The 14,380-nt window shown below is 46.7% G+C and overlaps 1 protein-coding gene, 1 long non-coding RNA gene and 1 pseudogene across 3 annotated transcripts in view; 1 reads left to right on the forward strand and 2 right to left on the reverse strand.

The window, feature by feature from the left end:
* Positions 1 to 1,453, reverse strand: part of LOC108297894 (zinc finger protein 253-like) — a 29,051-nt gene extending 27,598 nt beyond the window's left edge. Inside the window, exons 1-2 of one of the 2 annotated variants that reach the window (XM_037735602.1) lie at positions 1,251 to 1,453; positions 548 to 628 (exon numbers count right to left, since the gene is read on the reverse strand). In XM_037735602.1, the coding sequence (XP_037591530.1) occupies positions 548 to 628; positions 1,251 to 1,253 (84 nt within the window). In that variant the 5' untranslated portion in view covers positions 1,254 to 1,453. The remainder of the gene's footprint in view (positions 1 to 547; positions 629 to 1,250) is intronic. The other variant, XR_005198657.1, reaches the window with a different exon arrangement.
* Positions 1 to 1,863, forward strand: part of LOC108297896 — a 5,641-nt gene extending 3,778 nt beyond the window's left edge. The window contains exon 2 of the long non-coding RNA XR_001822378.2: positions 1,827 to 1,863. This is a non-coding gene — a long non-coding RNA (uncharacterized LOC108297896). The remainder of the gene's footprint in view (positions 1 to 1,826) is intronic.
* A 6,878-nt stretch (positions 1,864 to 8,741) lies between these two features.
* Positions 8,742 to 13,527, reverse strand: LOC108297895 (annotated as a pseudogene).
* Positions 13,528 to 14,380: the final 853 nt, after the last annotated feature.

Raw genomic sequence — 14,380 nt, forward strand, 5'->3', positions numbered from 1 at the left:
AAAATCATTCCCCAGTGGTGTGTGAAAATAATTAAGTGGCAGTCAATGAGACTGACGTCGCTCTAGTCTGGATTTTTTCACTTAAAAAAAAAAAAATTTAACTCTAATTTTTTTTTTTTTTTTTTTGGTGAATTGCTACATTGGGGGAAAAAAATTCAGACTTACCAACTATAAACCGTCAATTAACCTCTGATTGCATAACCAGGAAATATGGACGCTCAAGTGGAAATTAAGTGTCTGGTCTCCATATGCAAGCCTGGAACCTGAATGTCAGGTCTCATATGCAAGCCTGGAGCCCGAAAGTCTGAAGTCCTGCCTGCTCTGGCTGAAGTCTCCCACCCACTGCCAGAGTTCGCCATCCTCACTAATCGCCCATCTGAGCTTCCCCAGCTAGCCCCTCAACCAACCCTGCCATCCTAACTGTTCCTATGGTAATGTAAATACCTCTCACCCAACACTGCCATTGTAACTGAACTTGTGATCTTACTCTGTAACACCCCGCCCCCCAAAAATCTACCCCAACCTATAAAGCCAATTACCACCTTACCCCCTTCGCCTTTTCCTTTCTTGGATTCGGCCTGCTTGCACCCAAGAGAGAAATAAAACGGCCTTGTTGCCCACAGAAAGTCTGTTTGAAAGATCCCTTTATTAAATGCACTTAATTTTCGGTACTATTGGACGTGAATAACATTAAGAAACTACCTAACTGTATTAACCAATTAATGAATGTAGGTTTTTCTTAATCATGCACCTTATAAAAATCTTCTCTTAAACTCCCTCCCATGAACCACAAACTACAAATCATAGCTGGGCGCTCTACAATTTTTGAACCACTGTTTAAATAAATTATTTGATATTTTTGCGGTGACTCCAATAAATTTTTCGTTAAAGTGGGACCAAAAGCGCTTTTGATTTATGAACCTCGCACCCCGAGTCAGGATTCTCCCATGACGACCCTCCCGTGGTCCCTGCACAATCGAGGAGAGATGCGGCGCCGTGGGTGCTGAGCTGCCCAAAGCGGGCTCCAGGCCACTGTGTAGGCAAGAGAGAGACAGGACGCCCGCGGTCCCGCCTCTCCGCCCAGCCGCCATCTTAAGGCGCAAGGAGACTGAAGGCCGATCTGCGCCATGGTGAACTAGGCCTCAGATTTTGGAGCTGACTGCTGGGGGCCTGAGTCCCGCTACAGCCACTTCTCACCGCTTTTAACCAGCCCCTTTCCACTCTCTAGATGTCGGAACCCGCACTCTCACCATTTAGAGGTTTCCAGCGGCTGCTGGCGTCTCAGCTGTGGATCCTCAATACCTGAAGGTCACAGGACCACACCTCCAGGAGCGGAGGACACGGAGCAGCAGAGGACACAGAGGCAGCGAAGACGAGAACCCGAACTCTGACTGCAGGAAGAGACAAAGAACCCTCCAAATCCCGGAAGCCGGCCTGTCTGCTTTCCAGCTGCGTGCCTCATTGGACCGTTCCTAGACTCTCTAACGCTTAAGGCCCGCCCCTTTAGTTCCGCCCCTTTATTCCCTGAGTGACAGAAGATTTGACCAGACACTGGGCTAAATGAAAAAAGAGTGGGCCGGGCGCGGTGGCTCATGCCTGTAATCCCAGCACTTTGGGAGGCCGAGGCGGGTGGATCACAAGGTCAAGAGATCGAGACCTTCTGGTCAACATGGTGAAACCCCGTCTCTACTAAAAATACAAAAAATCAGCTGGGCATGGTGGCGCATGCCTGTAATCCCAGCTACTCAGGAGGCTGAGGCAGGAGAATTGCCTGAACCCAGGAGGCGGAGGTTGCGGTGAGCCGAGATCGCGCCATTGCACTCCAGCCTGGGCAACAAGAGCGAAACTCTGTCTCAAAAAAAAAAAAAGAGTGACAGCCTGGGCCACAACTTTTTCAGGCAGAGCTTCCTCCCTGAGCTGAGCCAGGACCAACCAGGAGGGTATTTGCATTTAACCTTGTGTATAAGGTAATATGCATTTTTAAATAACATATTATATAACTATTCACAAATGGAAAGAATCTAATAACAATTATTTAACAATTCCAGATTTTATAAACTTCCTGACTTCTGGTCCTTTGAGCAGGCAGTTTAAGATTTCAAAAAGGAAGCAATCCTCTGATATAAAATGTGAGGCAAATGTGAATTTTAAAATTTCTATTAGCCAAATTTTTTTATTTTATTTTACTTTATTTTTATTCATTTAATTTTTTGAGACTGTGTCTCACTCTATCACCCAGGCTGAGTGCAGTGGCACAATCTCGGCTCATTGCAACCTCCACATCCAGGGTTCAAATGATTTTCTTGACTCAGCCTCCTAAGTAGCTAGGATTACAGGCTCCCATTACCACACCTTGCTAATTTTTTTGTACTTTTAGTAGAGACGGATTTTCACCATGTTAACCAGGCTGGTCTTAATCTTCTGACCTCAAGTGATATCCTTGACTCAAAAGTGTGGGTATTACAGGCTGGAGTCACCGCACTTGGCCTTATGCAGCATTTTAAAAATAAAACTTTCCTGTGGTTTCCTTTCCAGGTCAACTTTATATTGAATAGTGTTTGGATGTTTTTTTTGAAAGCCTCTTTGAGGGAGAATTTGTGATTACATTAAAAGGTGAGTTGGGTGCCAGATGCACAACCAGTTTGCTTTATTTTCATTGTGGGGGTGTTTTTCCTAGAGCAGCCATAGTGTGCTGTGGAAACTGGAGCTTGGCAGTGTCCTTCCCTGGCTTATTATTTTGCCCTGCGGCTGTGTACAGTGCTGAGAAAACCTCGAGCCATGTTGATTGTCTCTGGTCAATACCCATTGCTGCTGACTACCTGTGACTCTTGATTTTTACAGGATCTCCATGACACTCATAATAATACATGCTATCTTATTGCTACTCAGCTCTGGGAGATAACTGGTTCAGCCTTAGAACACCATAGAGTTTCTGGAGAACGTTTATTGCATATGGGGTAAAATGTGGTAGCAATTTTAGAATTCTGTCCTGTGTCATTTTAATAGCTACCTCTATAGCAAGAGTCTACACATAAATTGTTATTGTCTTAAAAAGCCGGTGCTAGATTTGCGTATATTGTCAACAAGAAATTTAACATGATTAATATAAAATCTTGTACTTTTAAAATATTGGGATACTGAAGAGAATATTTTGTATTAACATTAGACTTGACTTCTTGTTATAACATGTATCTTCAAAATTAAATTTTAAAGCATTTTGCAAGGATTATGCTGTCATTTGTTACTATGCTAGATATTATAGTGAATGGGAGAATTTAGGGGTTTAAAGATTCTGATTGTGTTTGATTAGTGCATTTCTAATTTCCCATTTTCAAAATGTCTTCCAAGATATAAGTTGAACTCCTTTATATCAAGTTACATAAAATCAAGTAAAACCTTTCATTATATCTTCATCATATCTTAACTAATAAACAAAAGGGTTTTTTTGAGTGTGTATCATTTTGTTTTATATTGGAGGCTTCATATATTTTATGAGTATTATATTGTTTTAATTTTTATTATTTCCCATATGTTTCCTAATCCACAATTAGCATTAATACAAATTATTGTACCCTAAGTGTTGTCAGAAATTACAGCACTTCAAAACAAGCTCAAAGATTTTAAGAAAGAGACTTTATGCTGTTGGTGGGATAAAATGTACATGTTTCTTAAAGATGGTTTAAATAGTTTAATGTATTTTAACTACTATTACTGTAGGAAATGCCATTGAGCTCAAAAAAGTGCAATTAATGCTTGTGTTGGACAGTTTTATAGAAAACATAGGTCACAAGTTAGGTTAATATGGTTATTGCCTTTTAATAAACTCATATAGAGTTTTCATTAGAACAAAATTTTCTTTAACAAACCTTACTTTCAATAAATTCAGACTTTGGGGATTATAATAGAGCTAATTTCTGCTTATTAGTCTATGTTCAACTTCATGAAAACATCTATGCCACTGACAGCAATATGTTCAAATGATTAGTAGATCACACCTTTAAAGTATTTAAAATTTCACAACTTGTATCAGTGAATTTTGTGATTTGAAAAAATAAAGAGAAAAGGATCTTGCTTTAAAACTGTCATGTTATCAAACTACCAAAACTCTTCAAAAGCATTTCGAAATGTTCATTCCTTTGTTCTAGTTTATGAATTGAGTTTTGATGTTTTATGAAACTTTAGTAGGCAAATTTTATATTTGAGGGATACATAGTTTTCTAAATGTGCGCTTTAAAAAATATCAAACCATTATAAAATGAGAATTTTTAAATTAAAGCTTTTGCAAGTGTGGCTTTAGAGGGTGGGGTGGTACATAGTGTAGCCTTAGTGGGTTGATCCGTACGGTGGGCTCATCTGTACACTTAGTGGGCTGATCTGTATGACAAATCTGTACAGAACCCCAAAAAGCAAAGTTGCCCCTAATTTGAATCTAGTTTTTTCTTAGCTCATTTACTTTCAATTTATGTCCACTTGATGTGACTAGAACCCAATTACAGAAAAAAAAAAAAAAAAAAAAAGAAAGGCACTGTATTTCTCATCCTTACAAATTAGTGTTGTTTCTTTAAGTTAAAAAATTTAATCTTCTCTCATCAGTTTTTATGCCAAACCCATGATATTTTAAGATACAGGATGATACTAGACACCACTAAACCGCTCTAAGTATCAAGCAGAGGCCTTTTTTTTTTTATTGCATTTTACGTTTTGGGGTACATGTGAGGAACATGCAAGAGTGTTGCATAGGTACACACATGGCAGTGTGTTTTGCTGCCTTCCTCCCCTTCACCTATATCTGGCATTTCTCCCCATGCTATCTCTCCCCACCTCCCCACCCCCTGTCCCTCCCCCATTTCCACCCAACAGACCCCAGTGTGTACTGCTCTCCTCCCTGTGTCCATGTGATCTCATTGTTCAACACCCGCCTATGAGTGAGAACATGCAGTGTTTGATTTTCTGCTCTTGTGTCAGTTTGCTGAGAATGATGGTTTCCAGGTTCATCCATGTCCCTACAAAGGACATGAACTCATCATTTTTGATGGCTGCATAATATTCCATGGTGTATATGTACCACATTTTCCCCATCCAGTCTATCATCAATGGGCATTTGGGTTGGTTCCATGTCTTTGCTATTTTAAACAGTGCTGCAATGAACATTCTTGTGCATGTGTCCTTATAGTAAAATGATTTATAATCCTTTGGATATATGCCCAGTTTTGGAATTGCCGGGTCAAATGGAATTTCTATTTCTAGGTCCTTAAGGAATTGCCACACTGTCTTCCACAATGGTTGAACTAATTTACACTCCCACCAACAGTGTAAAAGTGTTCCTATTTCTCCACATCCTCTCCAGCATCTGTTGTCTCCAGATTTTTTAATGATCACCATTCTAACTTGTGTGAGATGGTATCTCAATGTAGTTTTGATTTGCATTTCTCTAATGACCAGGGATGATGAGCATTTTTTCATATGTTTGTTGGCCTCATGTATGTCTTCTTTTGTAAAGTGTCTGTTCATATCCTTCACCCACTTTTGAATGGGCTTGTTTGTTTTTTTCTTGTAAATCTGTTTTGGCTCTTTGTAAATTCTGGATATCAGCCCTTTGTCAGATGGGTAGACTGCAAAAATTTTTTCCCATTCTGTTGGTTGCCAATTCACTCTAATGACTGTTTCTTTTGCTGTGCAGAAGCTGTGGAGTTTGATTAGGTCCCATTTGTCTATTTTGACTTTTGTTGCCAATGCTTTTGGTGTTTTGGTCATGAAGTCCTTGCCTACACCTATGTCCTGAATGGTTTTGCCTAGATTATCTTCTAGGGTATTTATGGTGTTCAGGCTTATGTTTAAGTCTTTAATCCTTCTGGAGTTAATTTTAGTGTAAGGCATCAGGAAGGGGTCCAGTTTCTGCCTTCTGCACATGGCTAGCCAGTTTTCCCAACACCATTTATTAAACAGGGAATCCTTCCCCCATTGCTTGCTTTCTTCAGGTTTGTCAAAGATTGGATGGTTGTAGATATGTTGTGTTGCCTCCAAGGCCAAGCAGAGGCCTTTTTAAAAACAAAGTGCATAGGCTTAGGCAGCAGTTCAGTAACCTTTGAAGAAATAAAGGTTATAAGACCCCATTCCTACAATTAAAAAAAAATATTAGCTAGGTGTAGTGGTGCCTTTATTCCTAGCTACTAGAGAGGCTGGTGTTGGAGGATCACTTAAGCCCAGGAGTTCGAGGCTTTAGTGAGTCATGGTGTCACCACTGTATTTCAGCCTAGACAACAGAGCAAGCCACTGTCTCAAAAAAAAAAAAAAAAAAATACAGCGTGAGTGTGTGGCAAACCACTATCTATAGGTAGAAGAAAAACCAACAAAAAAGACTTGAAAGGACTAATAGAAGAAGAAAAACAAGAAGAGAGTGGTGTCCTAGATGCAGGCGAAGTTAGACTGTACCTTTCTCTGGAACTTGCTGGAAAAACTCCATGACCATCAATAGATGATTAGCTGAAATAACCCAATTGTGCAATAGGAGAAAAAATGCACATTGCTGAAATCACATTTACAGATGTCCTCAAATATGTTACATGGCCGGGTAACAGGCTGTTGCAGGTTCTCCACATATATATCCTTCCTAAATTTGTAAACTGCAGAGATCTCTGGTTCAAATCTTCTCTACTCAAAACTTTAGTTCTCAAGTGAAAGAACAGTCAATTGAATACTTTGTGAACTTTTTAATAAAATAATTTTTAGACAATTTATTTTTGACAAAAACAGGAAGGGCAACTATGACCCTACATCCCTGAGTGGAATAGGAAGACTTGGAAAAGCACACGAAGAGGGCAGGGACATGAGGTTCAGACTTGTAGCAGCTTCTGAGAAAGATCTCACTCGAAGGGCAAGTTCAAGTCCATGGGTGAAATGGCCAGGATGCCCTCCTGGAAGGGAAAAGTGGCAGAGCCCTGTGAGGAGGGGAGAGATCTCCCCCTCCACAGCAGCATCTACATCAGCACAGTGAGATCAGAGATGGGATGACGAGGAACCAGAGAGCAGAAGGCGATAGACACCCAGAGAAGGGGACAGAGACCCAGAGAGAGGGACATAGGAATTAGCTGGGACAAAGTCCTAGAGGGAGGAGGAAAGACAGAGCCCGAGAAGGATCAGGGCATCAACAGGGGTTAGACAGAGACCCAGAGAGAGTGAAGAGTGAGGGCACAGAGTCAGAGAAGGGGAAGAGGGTCATGGGATGTGACTGATTCAGGGCTGTGGCTTGTGTGCAAATTCTGATTTTAACACACTGCATGATGGAGACTTTTCAACCCAGCAAGGCAAAGATAATAACAGAGCCCCATGAGGTTGTAGTGGGGGCTGAATGGGATCATTCCACTGAAATCTCTGGCGGAGGATGTGACCCACCAGGAAAGCTCACCTGCCATCAGTCCTATGACTAGATGTTGAAGTAGGCCATCAGGGCGTGCATGTAGTCATTGGGTGCTTCACCTGCAGGCAGAAGGGGGAGGTGAAGGTCCGGTCTTCCACCTTGACAGTGTATATGTCCACCTCCTGCAGGACACGAGTGGGGAAGTTATGGGATATGTCCCCACCCCACTTCATTTTCTTCTCCCCTCACTCCTCAGCTTCTAGAGGGTCCGTGACTTTGCTGTCCCCTTACAGCTGATCCTCACTCATTGGTGCCTTGCTTTATCTCCTCATTCATTTCTCATTCTGCATGTCAGGCTCCCAACAACCCACCCCAAGTTCACGCCTGTATTCCTTGTTCCCTTCTTACCCACACCCAAACCTGGCAGCTCCACCCTAACTCTGTCCAGTGCCCACTCCCACCCTGCCACCTGGCCAGACTTCACTCAAATGCAGGTGCCCTGTGTTGCTGTCTCTCCAAGCTCTTCTTGACAAGTCCACCAATGAGATGACCTCAAACATTGACCCAAATGCTGATCTGAAACCCTGCTCCAGCTTCCTGTGTTCTCAGGAGGGTGGCTTGGGTGGGATTCCTGCCCTTCCAGCCTCCTCTCTGCCCTTCAACAACTTCCTCTGCCCTTCAACAACTTCCTCTGCCCTTCAACAACTTCCTCTGCCCCCCCCCATATCAAACCTAACCCCACCAGCTCCAGCTCAATAAATAAATACTCGCTTTCACCATACTTTTTTTTTTAAACAGGGTCTCCAAAGGGAAAAAAAAAAGAGAGAGAGAAAAGACAAACAAACAAAAACTGTTGCCCAGGCTGGAGTGCAGTGGTGGAATCACAGCTTGATGCAGCCTGAAGCACACTCCCAGGCTCAAGTGATCCTCCCGCCTCTGTCTCACAAGTAGCTGGCACTACAGGGGCAGCTCTGAGCCCAGCCTGTCCCCATGCTGGTTTGCAGTGGCCCGTGTGCATGTGCCCTGGCCCATCGCCCCGGGGTTGTGCCTTCCAGTGCACATGCTGCAGGCTTTGAGCTGCCGGCTTTGGTGTGTCCTCCAGAGCACGTGCCCCTGAGGCAGGGCCAGCAGCCTCCCTCACCACCATTCCTGGAGCCTGGCGCCAAGTGCCAAGCATGGCTGTCACAAGGCAGAGCTCACAAAGATATTTAAAGGACAAAGGGGCTTTTCTGGTCCTCTAGCACCGCCTCTGGCTGACAGGTCAGGCTCTGAGACCTCAGGCCAATGTTCTGGCCTCCGAAGTCCTGCACCAGGTCCAGGGGATGGTCTCTCTTTGGTTTCAACCCTGGGGACAGCTGGCCATGCCCACCCTGTCACCTTTATGCTACTTAGGGTCCACCATGTCCACTAGGGGCTCCTTGATGGCCACACCTTTGATGCAAGATATGTTGAAGCCATACAAGTCCTCCCACTTGCGGGAGGCAGGCAGAGAGGAGGGTGAGCCCACAGCAACCCACTCGAGGCCTGGCCCACTAGCTCCCCGGGCTGCCCTCACAGTGGATCTTGTAGACTTTGAACTGCTGGTCCTTGATGGCCCTCACATACAGTGTGGCTCGGTCTGGAAGATGAGGCCATCGGGTGCCTGCAGAGGGGCAGGGTGAGGGCAGGAAGGGTGGGGCCTAGCGACATTGCCCGGAGTCTTGCCACTGTGGCCTCCTACTCTGATCTGAGCCACCGTGATGTCACAGCTGCACTCACACTCACCCTCTGGTCTATTTGCCACAGGGCCATCAGAGGACATCCAGAAACACCTCAGTCAGCTCCTGTCCTTCAGAATTTCTGGGGATTCTGAGATCCTCCCTGGTTGCTCTGAGAGAAAAAGCAAAGTTGTATGGGTCCCATAAGGCCCAAAAAATCTGCACATCCCCTGCCATCCCTCACCTCTACTCCAATTTTATTGCCATTCTAGACCCTCCTTCCACACTAGCCATTCCGAGGCTCCACACGCAGCAAGTACACGCCTGCCCTGGCCGTCCCTCCACCCGGAACGCTTCTCTTCCCAGATCTGAGTGGCTCCTTCCTGTGCTTCATCCAGGTGCCAGTCACCTCTCCCAGGGAGACCTGCTGAAACCCCAGCACCTGGGCCATTGTCCTGCTACAGTTTTCCTGTCCTGACGAACCCCCAACACCGCACCATCTCCCTGCCAGAACCCAGATCCAGCACCCGTTACACCTGGCTTGGGCTGTGGCCTTCTGACAATTGCAGCCAAGCCTCCATATTAAGTCCTGTCTGTGGGGAAAAATGAGCGTGGTTTCACCTTCTCCCTGGACCCTAGCCCACGTGAGCTGCACCTATTCCGCTGGGGGCCTCACCAGCCACCTATCCCCAGCATAGAGGATGTAGTTGAGCATAAACAAGTAGATGGAGGCAGTAGCCCATCCACTCACTGATGATGAGGCCCACCTTCTGCACCAGGAGCTCCACCTCCTTCACCTTCCCCTTATGATGGTCACCACTGCAGGGTGGACAAGGGCAGCCAGGTCAGCCCCCAGGAGCCCTGCCCTTCACCTTTCCCGGAGTCTAGAGCCAGGAGGCCCCACCAGGTAGCCTGGATTTAGAGATCTTAAAGAACTGGATGAGCTGAAGCCATGAACCTCTTAACACTGTTTTCAAATTCATCCATTACTCTAGATATTTTTGAGACAGGAGCAGACAATTTATGTGGACTGGGTATCAGGTGATGTTAAGATTTTGCCATTAATTGGGTAGGCTTGATATAATAAGTAACAGCATGGTCACATTCTCAAAATAGCCTCGTGTATTAGATAAGTCACACAGAGACAGATTTACTAGGGAAATTGCATTACAGTAGAAATTTGCTTCAAATGGAGAGAACATTTAAAGTTGAGTGATGAGGACTTCTGGGTTTATTACAATAGCCTCTGTAATAAAATCATTTCAGTTCCCAGAGGGAAATCTACCACCTTCACAAGTTCCCTATCCCACCAACCTAGCTGGGCAATTTAACAAGAGCTACCAAACTTATTAACTCATACTTCACTATGTCATGCAGATTTGTCTCAAAATTCTGAGTGGAAGCAATTCTCCGGTCTCAACCTCACAAAGTGCTGGGATTACAGGCATGAGCCATTGAGCCCGGCCACTAACTAGCCTTTTGGCCCAATCAATTTTCTTTTATAAATTGACCTCACAAATATTAGTGTGCATGAAATGACATTACGTGCAAAGGATGAAAATCTCAGAGCAGGCTGGGTGCAGAGGCTCATGCCTGTAATCCTAGCTCTTTGGAAGGCCAAAGTGGGAGGATCTCTGCTTGAGCCCAGAAGTTCAAGACCAGCATGGGCAACATGGCAAAACCTCACCTCCAAAAAAAAATAAAATAAAATAAAAAAAGCTAAGTATGTTGGTACATGCCTGTAGTCCCAGCTACTCAGGAGGCTGAGGTGGGAGGATGACCTGAGCTCAGAAGGTGAAAGTGCCCGTGAACCATCATTGCACCACTCACTGCACTCCAGACTGGGCAATAGAGCCACATCCTGTCTCAGAAACAAATAAAAAAAGAAAAGAAAGAAAATTCCAGAGCAGCTTAAACACCCATCAACAGAAGACTGGTTTAAAAAGCTGGGGGATGCCCCTACATTGGTGGTAGTGGAAAAGACTGTGATGCCTCAACAGCCTGGACAGTGTGAAACTACATGACACATAAGTGAGAGAAGCTGAGGGCAAGAGGCTGATATGAAATGCGACTGGTGTGAAAATTATGCAGGCGAATGCAAACTCACTTACACATATGTGTGTTGTAGATGCAGACTTCTCTGGAGGTTAGTGTTGGTTAAACTCAGAGGAGGGCAGGCCCTCAGTGGCCAACCATGGGACTCTATTATTCATTCAAGACACTAGAGAGTGGTTCTCACCCTAATTTTAAGACAGAGGTGCTAAGCTTAGGACTTTGACACTAAAATTCTCAGGCTGCCGGCAGCCCAAAAGACCATAGGAGAGGAGCCACTGAATCTGTGGCCCATCTGTAGGCCCCACAACTCTACAGGAATCCCTGGGGAAGCAGGGCATTGTCCACTCCACTCCCACAATCTCATCCTCTTTCTGGGCTCACCATGGTCTAACTTGTTCACTTTGACATCGTCACCACATAATCGGAGATACAGGAACACTGGATCTGAGGGCCCAGGAAGAAGTGAGGGTGAGACCCCTCACATTACCATCCTCAGCCCCCAAACCCCTCCATCCAATCCCTGAGCCCCTATGGTCTCCGTCTATGTCCCCCAGGCTCAGACCCCCTTAGCCACCCTGAAGACTCATATCGATGACCCTGTGGGCCCTGGCCTCAGCAGCAAACATGCAGAGGATGCCCGTGCCTGAGCCCACATCCAGAACCACCTTGTCCTTGAAGAGGTGCTGGTTGTGAAACATGGAGTTGTGGTATGTGACAGTGTGAACCTCGTCCTTCAGCATCTCCTGAGGGAAGATGAGCACAGAGACTCCGTGAAGGTCCTCACACCCCCAGCTGGAGAACAGGGTGTCCTGATACCTTGGAGGGCCAGGGACAGCTCTAGGCCCTCTCACGTCCTTCCCTGCACCTCAGTTTCCCTATTTGTAAAAGTAGACTAGATGAACTAAAGTCTCATCTAAGCCACACGCTACCTTTGCTACCTAAGAACCAGGAAACCCTGGCTTTTCAAAGTCCTCAGGCCAGGGGCGGTGGCTCACGCCTGTAATCCCAGCACTTCAGGAGGCCAAGGTAGGACGATCGCTTGAGACCAGCCTGGGCAACAAAGCAAGATTCTATGTCTACAAAAAATAAGAAAATTAGCCAGGCGTGGCAGTACACTCCTGTGATCCCAGATAGTCCAGAAGCTGAGGTGGGAAGATCACCTTAGCCTGGGAGATCAAGGCTACGGTGAGTGGTGATTGCATCACTGCACTCCAGCCTGGGCGACAGAGCAAGACCCTGCCTCTAAAAGTAAAAAAAATAGTAATTTATGTATATTTTTGCCGCAATTTTATGACAACAGCTTCAGGGGAAGAAGAAAATTCCCTAGAATGCCACCCTATCTGCATTCTGGGATCTCAGTGCCTCTGTCACAAGGGTCCAGAAGCTGTCAGGCACAGAGCAGCTGGGACGCAGTTCCACCGTCGGTCCCTAGAGGGCGGAAGAGACCAGCGGGCCCTGTCTGACCTCCCGCTAAGACCCCAGGCACGCATGCGTGCTCCCACCTTAGCCTTCACATGGGGCCCCTGCAGAGCTTGAGGCTAATCTCAGTCTCCAAGGCAAAGGCTTGGAAAGGGGACCCTGGGAGTTGCGCGGCAGAAGGGCGCAGGGGCGGYCTGCTGCGGGGGAAAGCAGTGCGCRTGAGTGGGAAATTACGTTTCACCCCTCCCCARCATTCAACCCCCTTATGGTTTGCCGGCCTGGGGAGGTGTCCTCACTCACCTCGTGGATGCTGAAGTGGCCATAGGAGTCTAGGCAGTAATCTTTGGGCGTCCTGTGCTCAGCATTGGGCTCACTGCTTTCCTCTTGACCACAGGAAACCTGGGAGGGGGCCGATGAGAGCATGGGTCAGACCTGCCCCCCGCCCCCAGCCTCTTAAACCTCCAGGCTCCTACTTATTCCTGAAGAGTAGTGAAGAATCCCCCAAATTGTACTGTGACAACCCTCCAGCCCCCGCCTACCATCTTGCCCCCATCGGAGCCCCAAAATCTAACAACTCCATTTTCTACTTCCAGGACCCCCCAGAGCACCATCCAGGGGAGTACCCCATACCTCAGCCATGCCAACCATCTGTCTAGTCTCTCTGCCCTGCTCTACAGCTATTCCCAATGCTGGGGAGTGAAGGAGAAGAAAAATGGGGGCAGACATAGGGAAGGTCAAAGAAGGCTGGAGGTGGAGTTAGGGAAGTAACCTCCATACTGGGGGAGACCAGCAGGGCTTTGAACCTGGAGGGGTTGGTCCTAAGTGTCTGGGGGCCTGGGGTAAACTGATTTGAAGCAAGAGGTGTATGGTTAGACCTCAAGAAAGGGCAAGATGTGTGACAAGACATATTGCTGTGACAGTCAGGGTGGAGAGGGGTCAAAAAGTATTTACTTTTTCAAAAGGTGGCTGGAGGCTCATCCCATTAGTCAAGGTGGCTACAAAATTGGAGGAGAAAGTAACAGGGAGGAAGGATTAGCTACTGGGAGTGGCTGCGGGAGAGCTGGGCGGCAGGACCTGGGCTCTGGTGGAGGGTGGGTTTCCAGCAATTTTCCTTTTCCTTGGTGGGGACTGGCGGCAAAGGGGGCAAGTAATGAGGTGATGATCGGGGGGGGGTTAAGAAAGAAATGGGAAAGGTGAGGGGAGAAGAAAGGCGTCTCCTATCCTAGCTGTGGCTGGAGAGATGGTGGCCTCCTGCCACGTTCCCCCTCTCTGGCCAGGCAGCAGACCACACACCTACCCATCCAGGCAGGGGGAATTGACACCCGCCACCACCAGCTGTCGCCACACCTCCCATCACCTAATCTTCCCTAGATTAGGAGACACTTCCTGACACACACTCCCTTATCCTAGGGTGTCATGAATAGCGGGAGGGAGGATCGCTGGCAAGCTGTGTCCACAGGGCATCTGCCACCTCTGCAAACCAGTCTCTTTGTCTGCGAGGATTCCAGAAAAGAAGTGTGGCACACAGGCACTCCCCAGAGCTACTACCCCAGCCCCCAGCTCCTGCCTTCGCTTCAGGAGCCCCAGACAAAACTACCTGTAACCAACCCCCCTCCCTTATGACTCTCTGCCTAGGAAGTTAGAGTCCCAGGGTTGATGGGCAGCTCCTGGACCCTCTAAGAATGAAACGACTCCAGAAAGTGGCTTGGGGGGGTCACCCAATTGCCCCTATTCGGACACCCATCCCAGGCCCTGAAGACCCCCAGGTGAGCCAAGCCTGAGGACACCTCCGGGAAAGATATTTCCTCCACCCATAGAGCCCCTGGTGCAGGAGACAGCCAAGGGGGCGGGA

Source organism: Cebus imitator, unplaced genomic scaffold (assembly GCF_001604975.1).
Source record: "Cebus imitator isolate Cc_AM_T3 unplaced genomic scaffold, Cebus_imitator-1.0 Scaffold857, whole genome shotgun sequence".
Taxonomy (NCBI): domain Eukaryota; kingdom Metazoa; phylum Chordata; class Mammalia; order Primates; family Cebidae; genus Cebus; species Cebus imitator.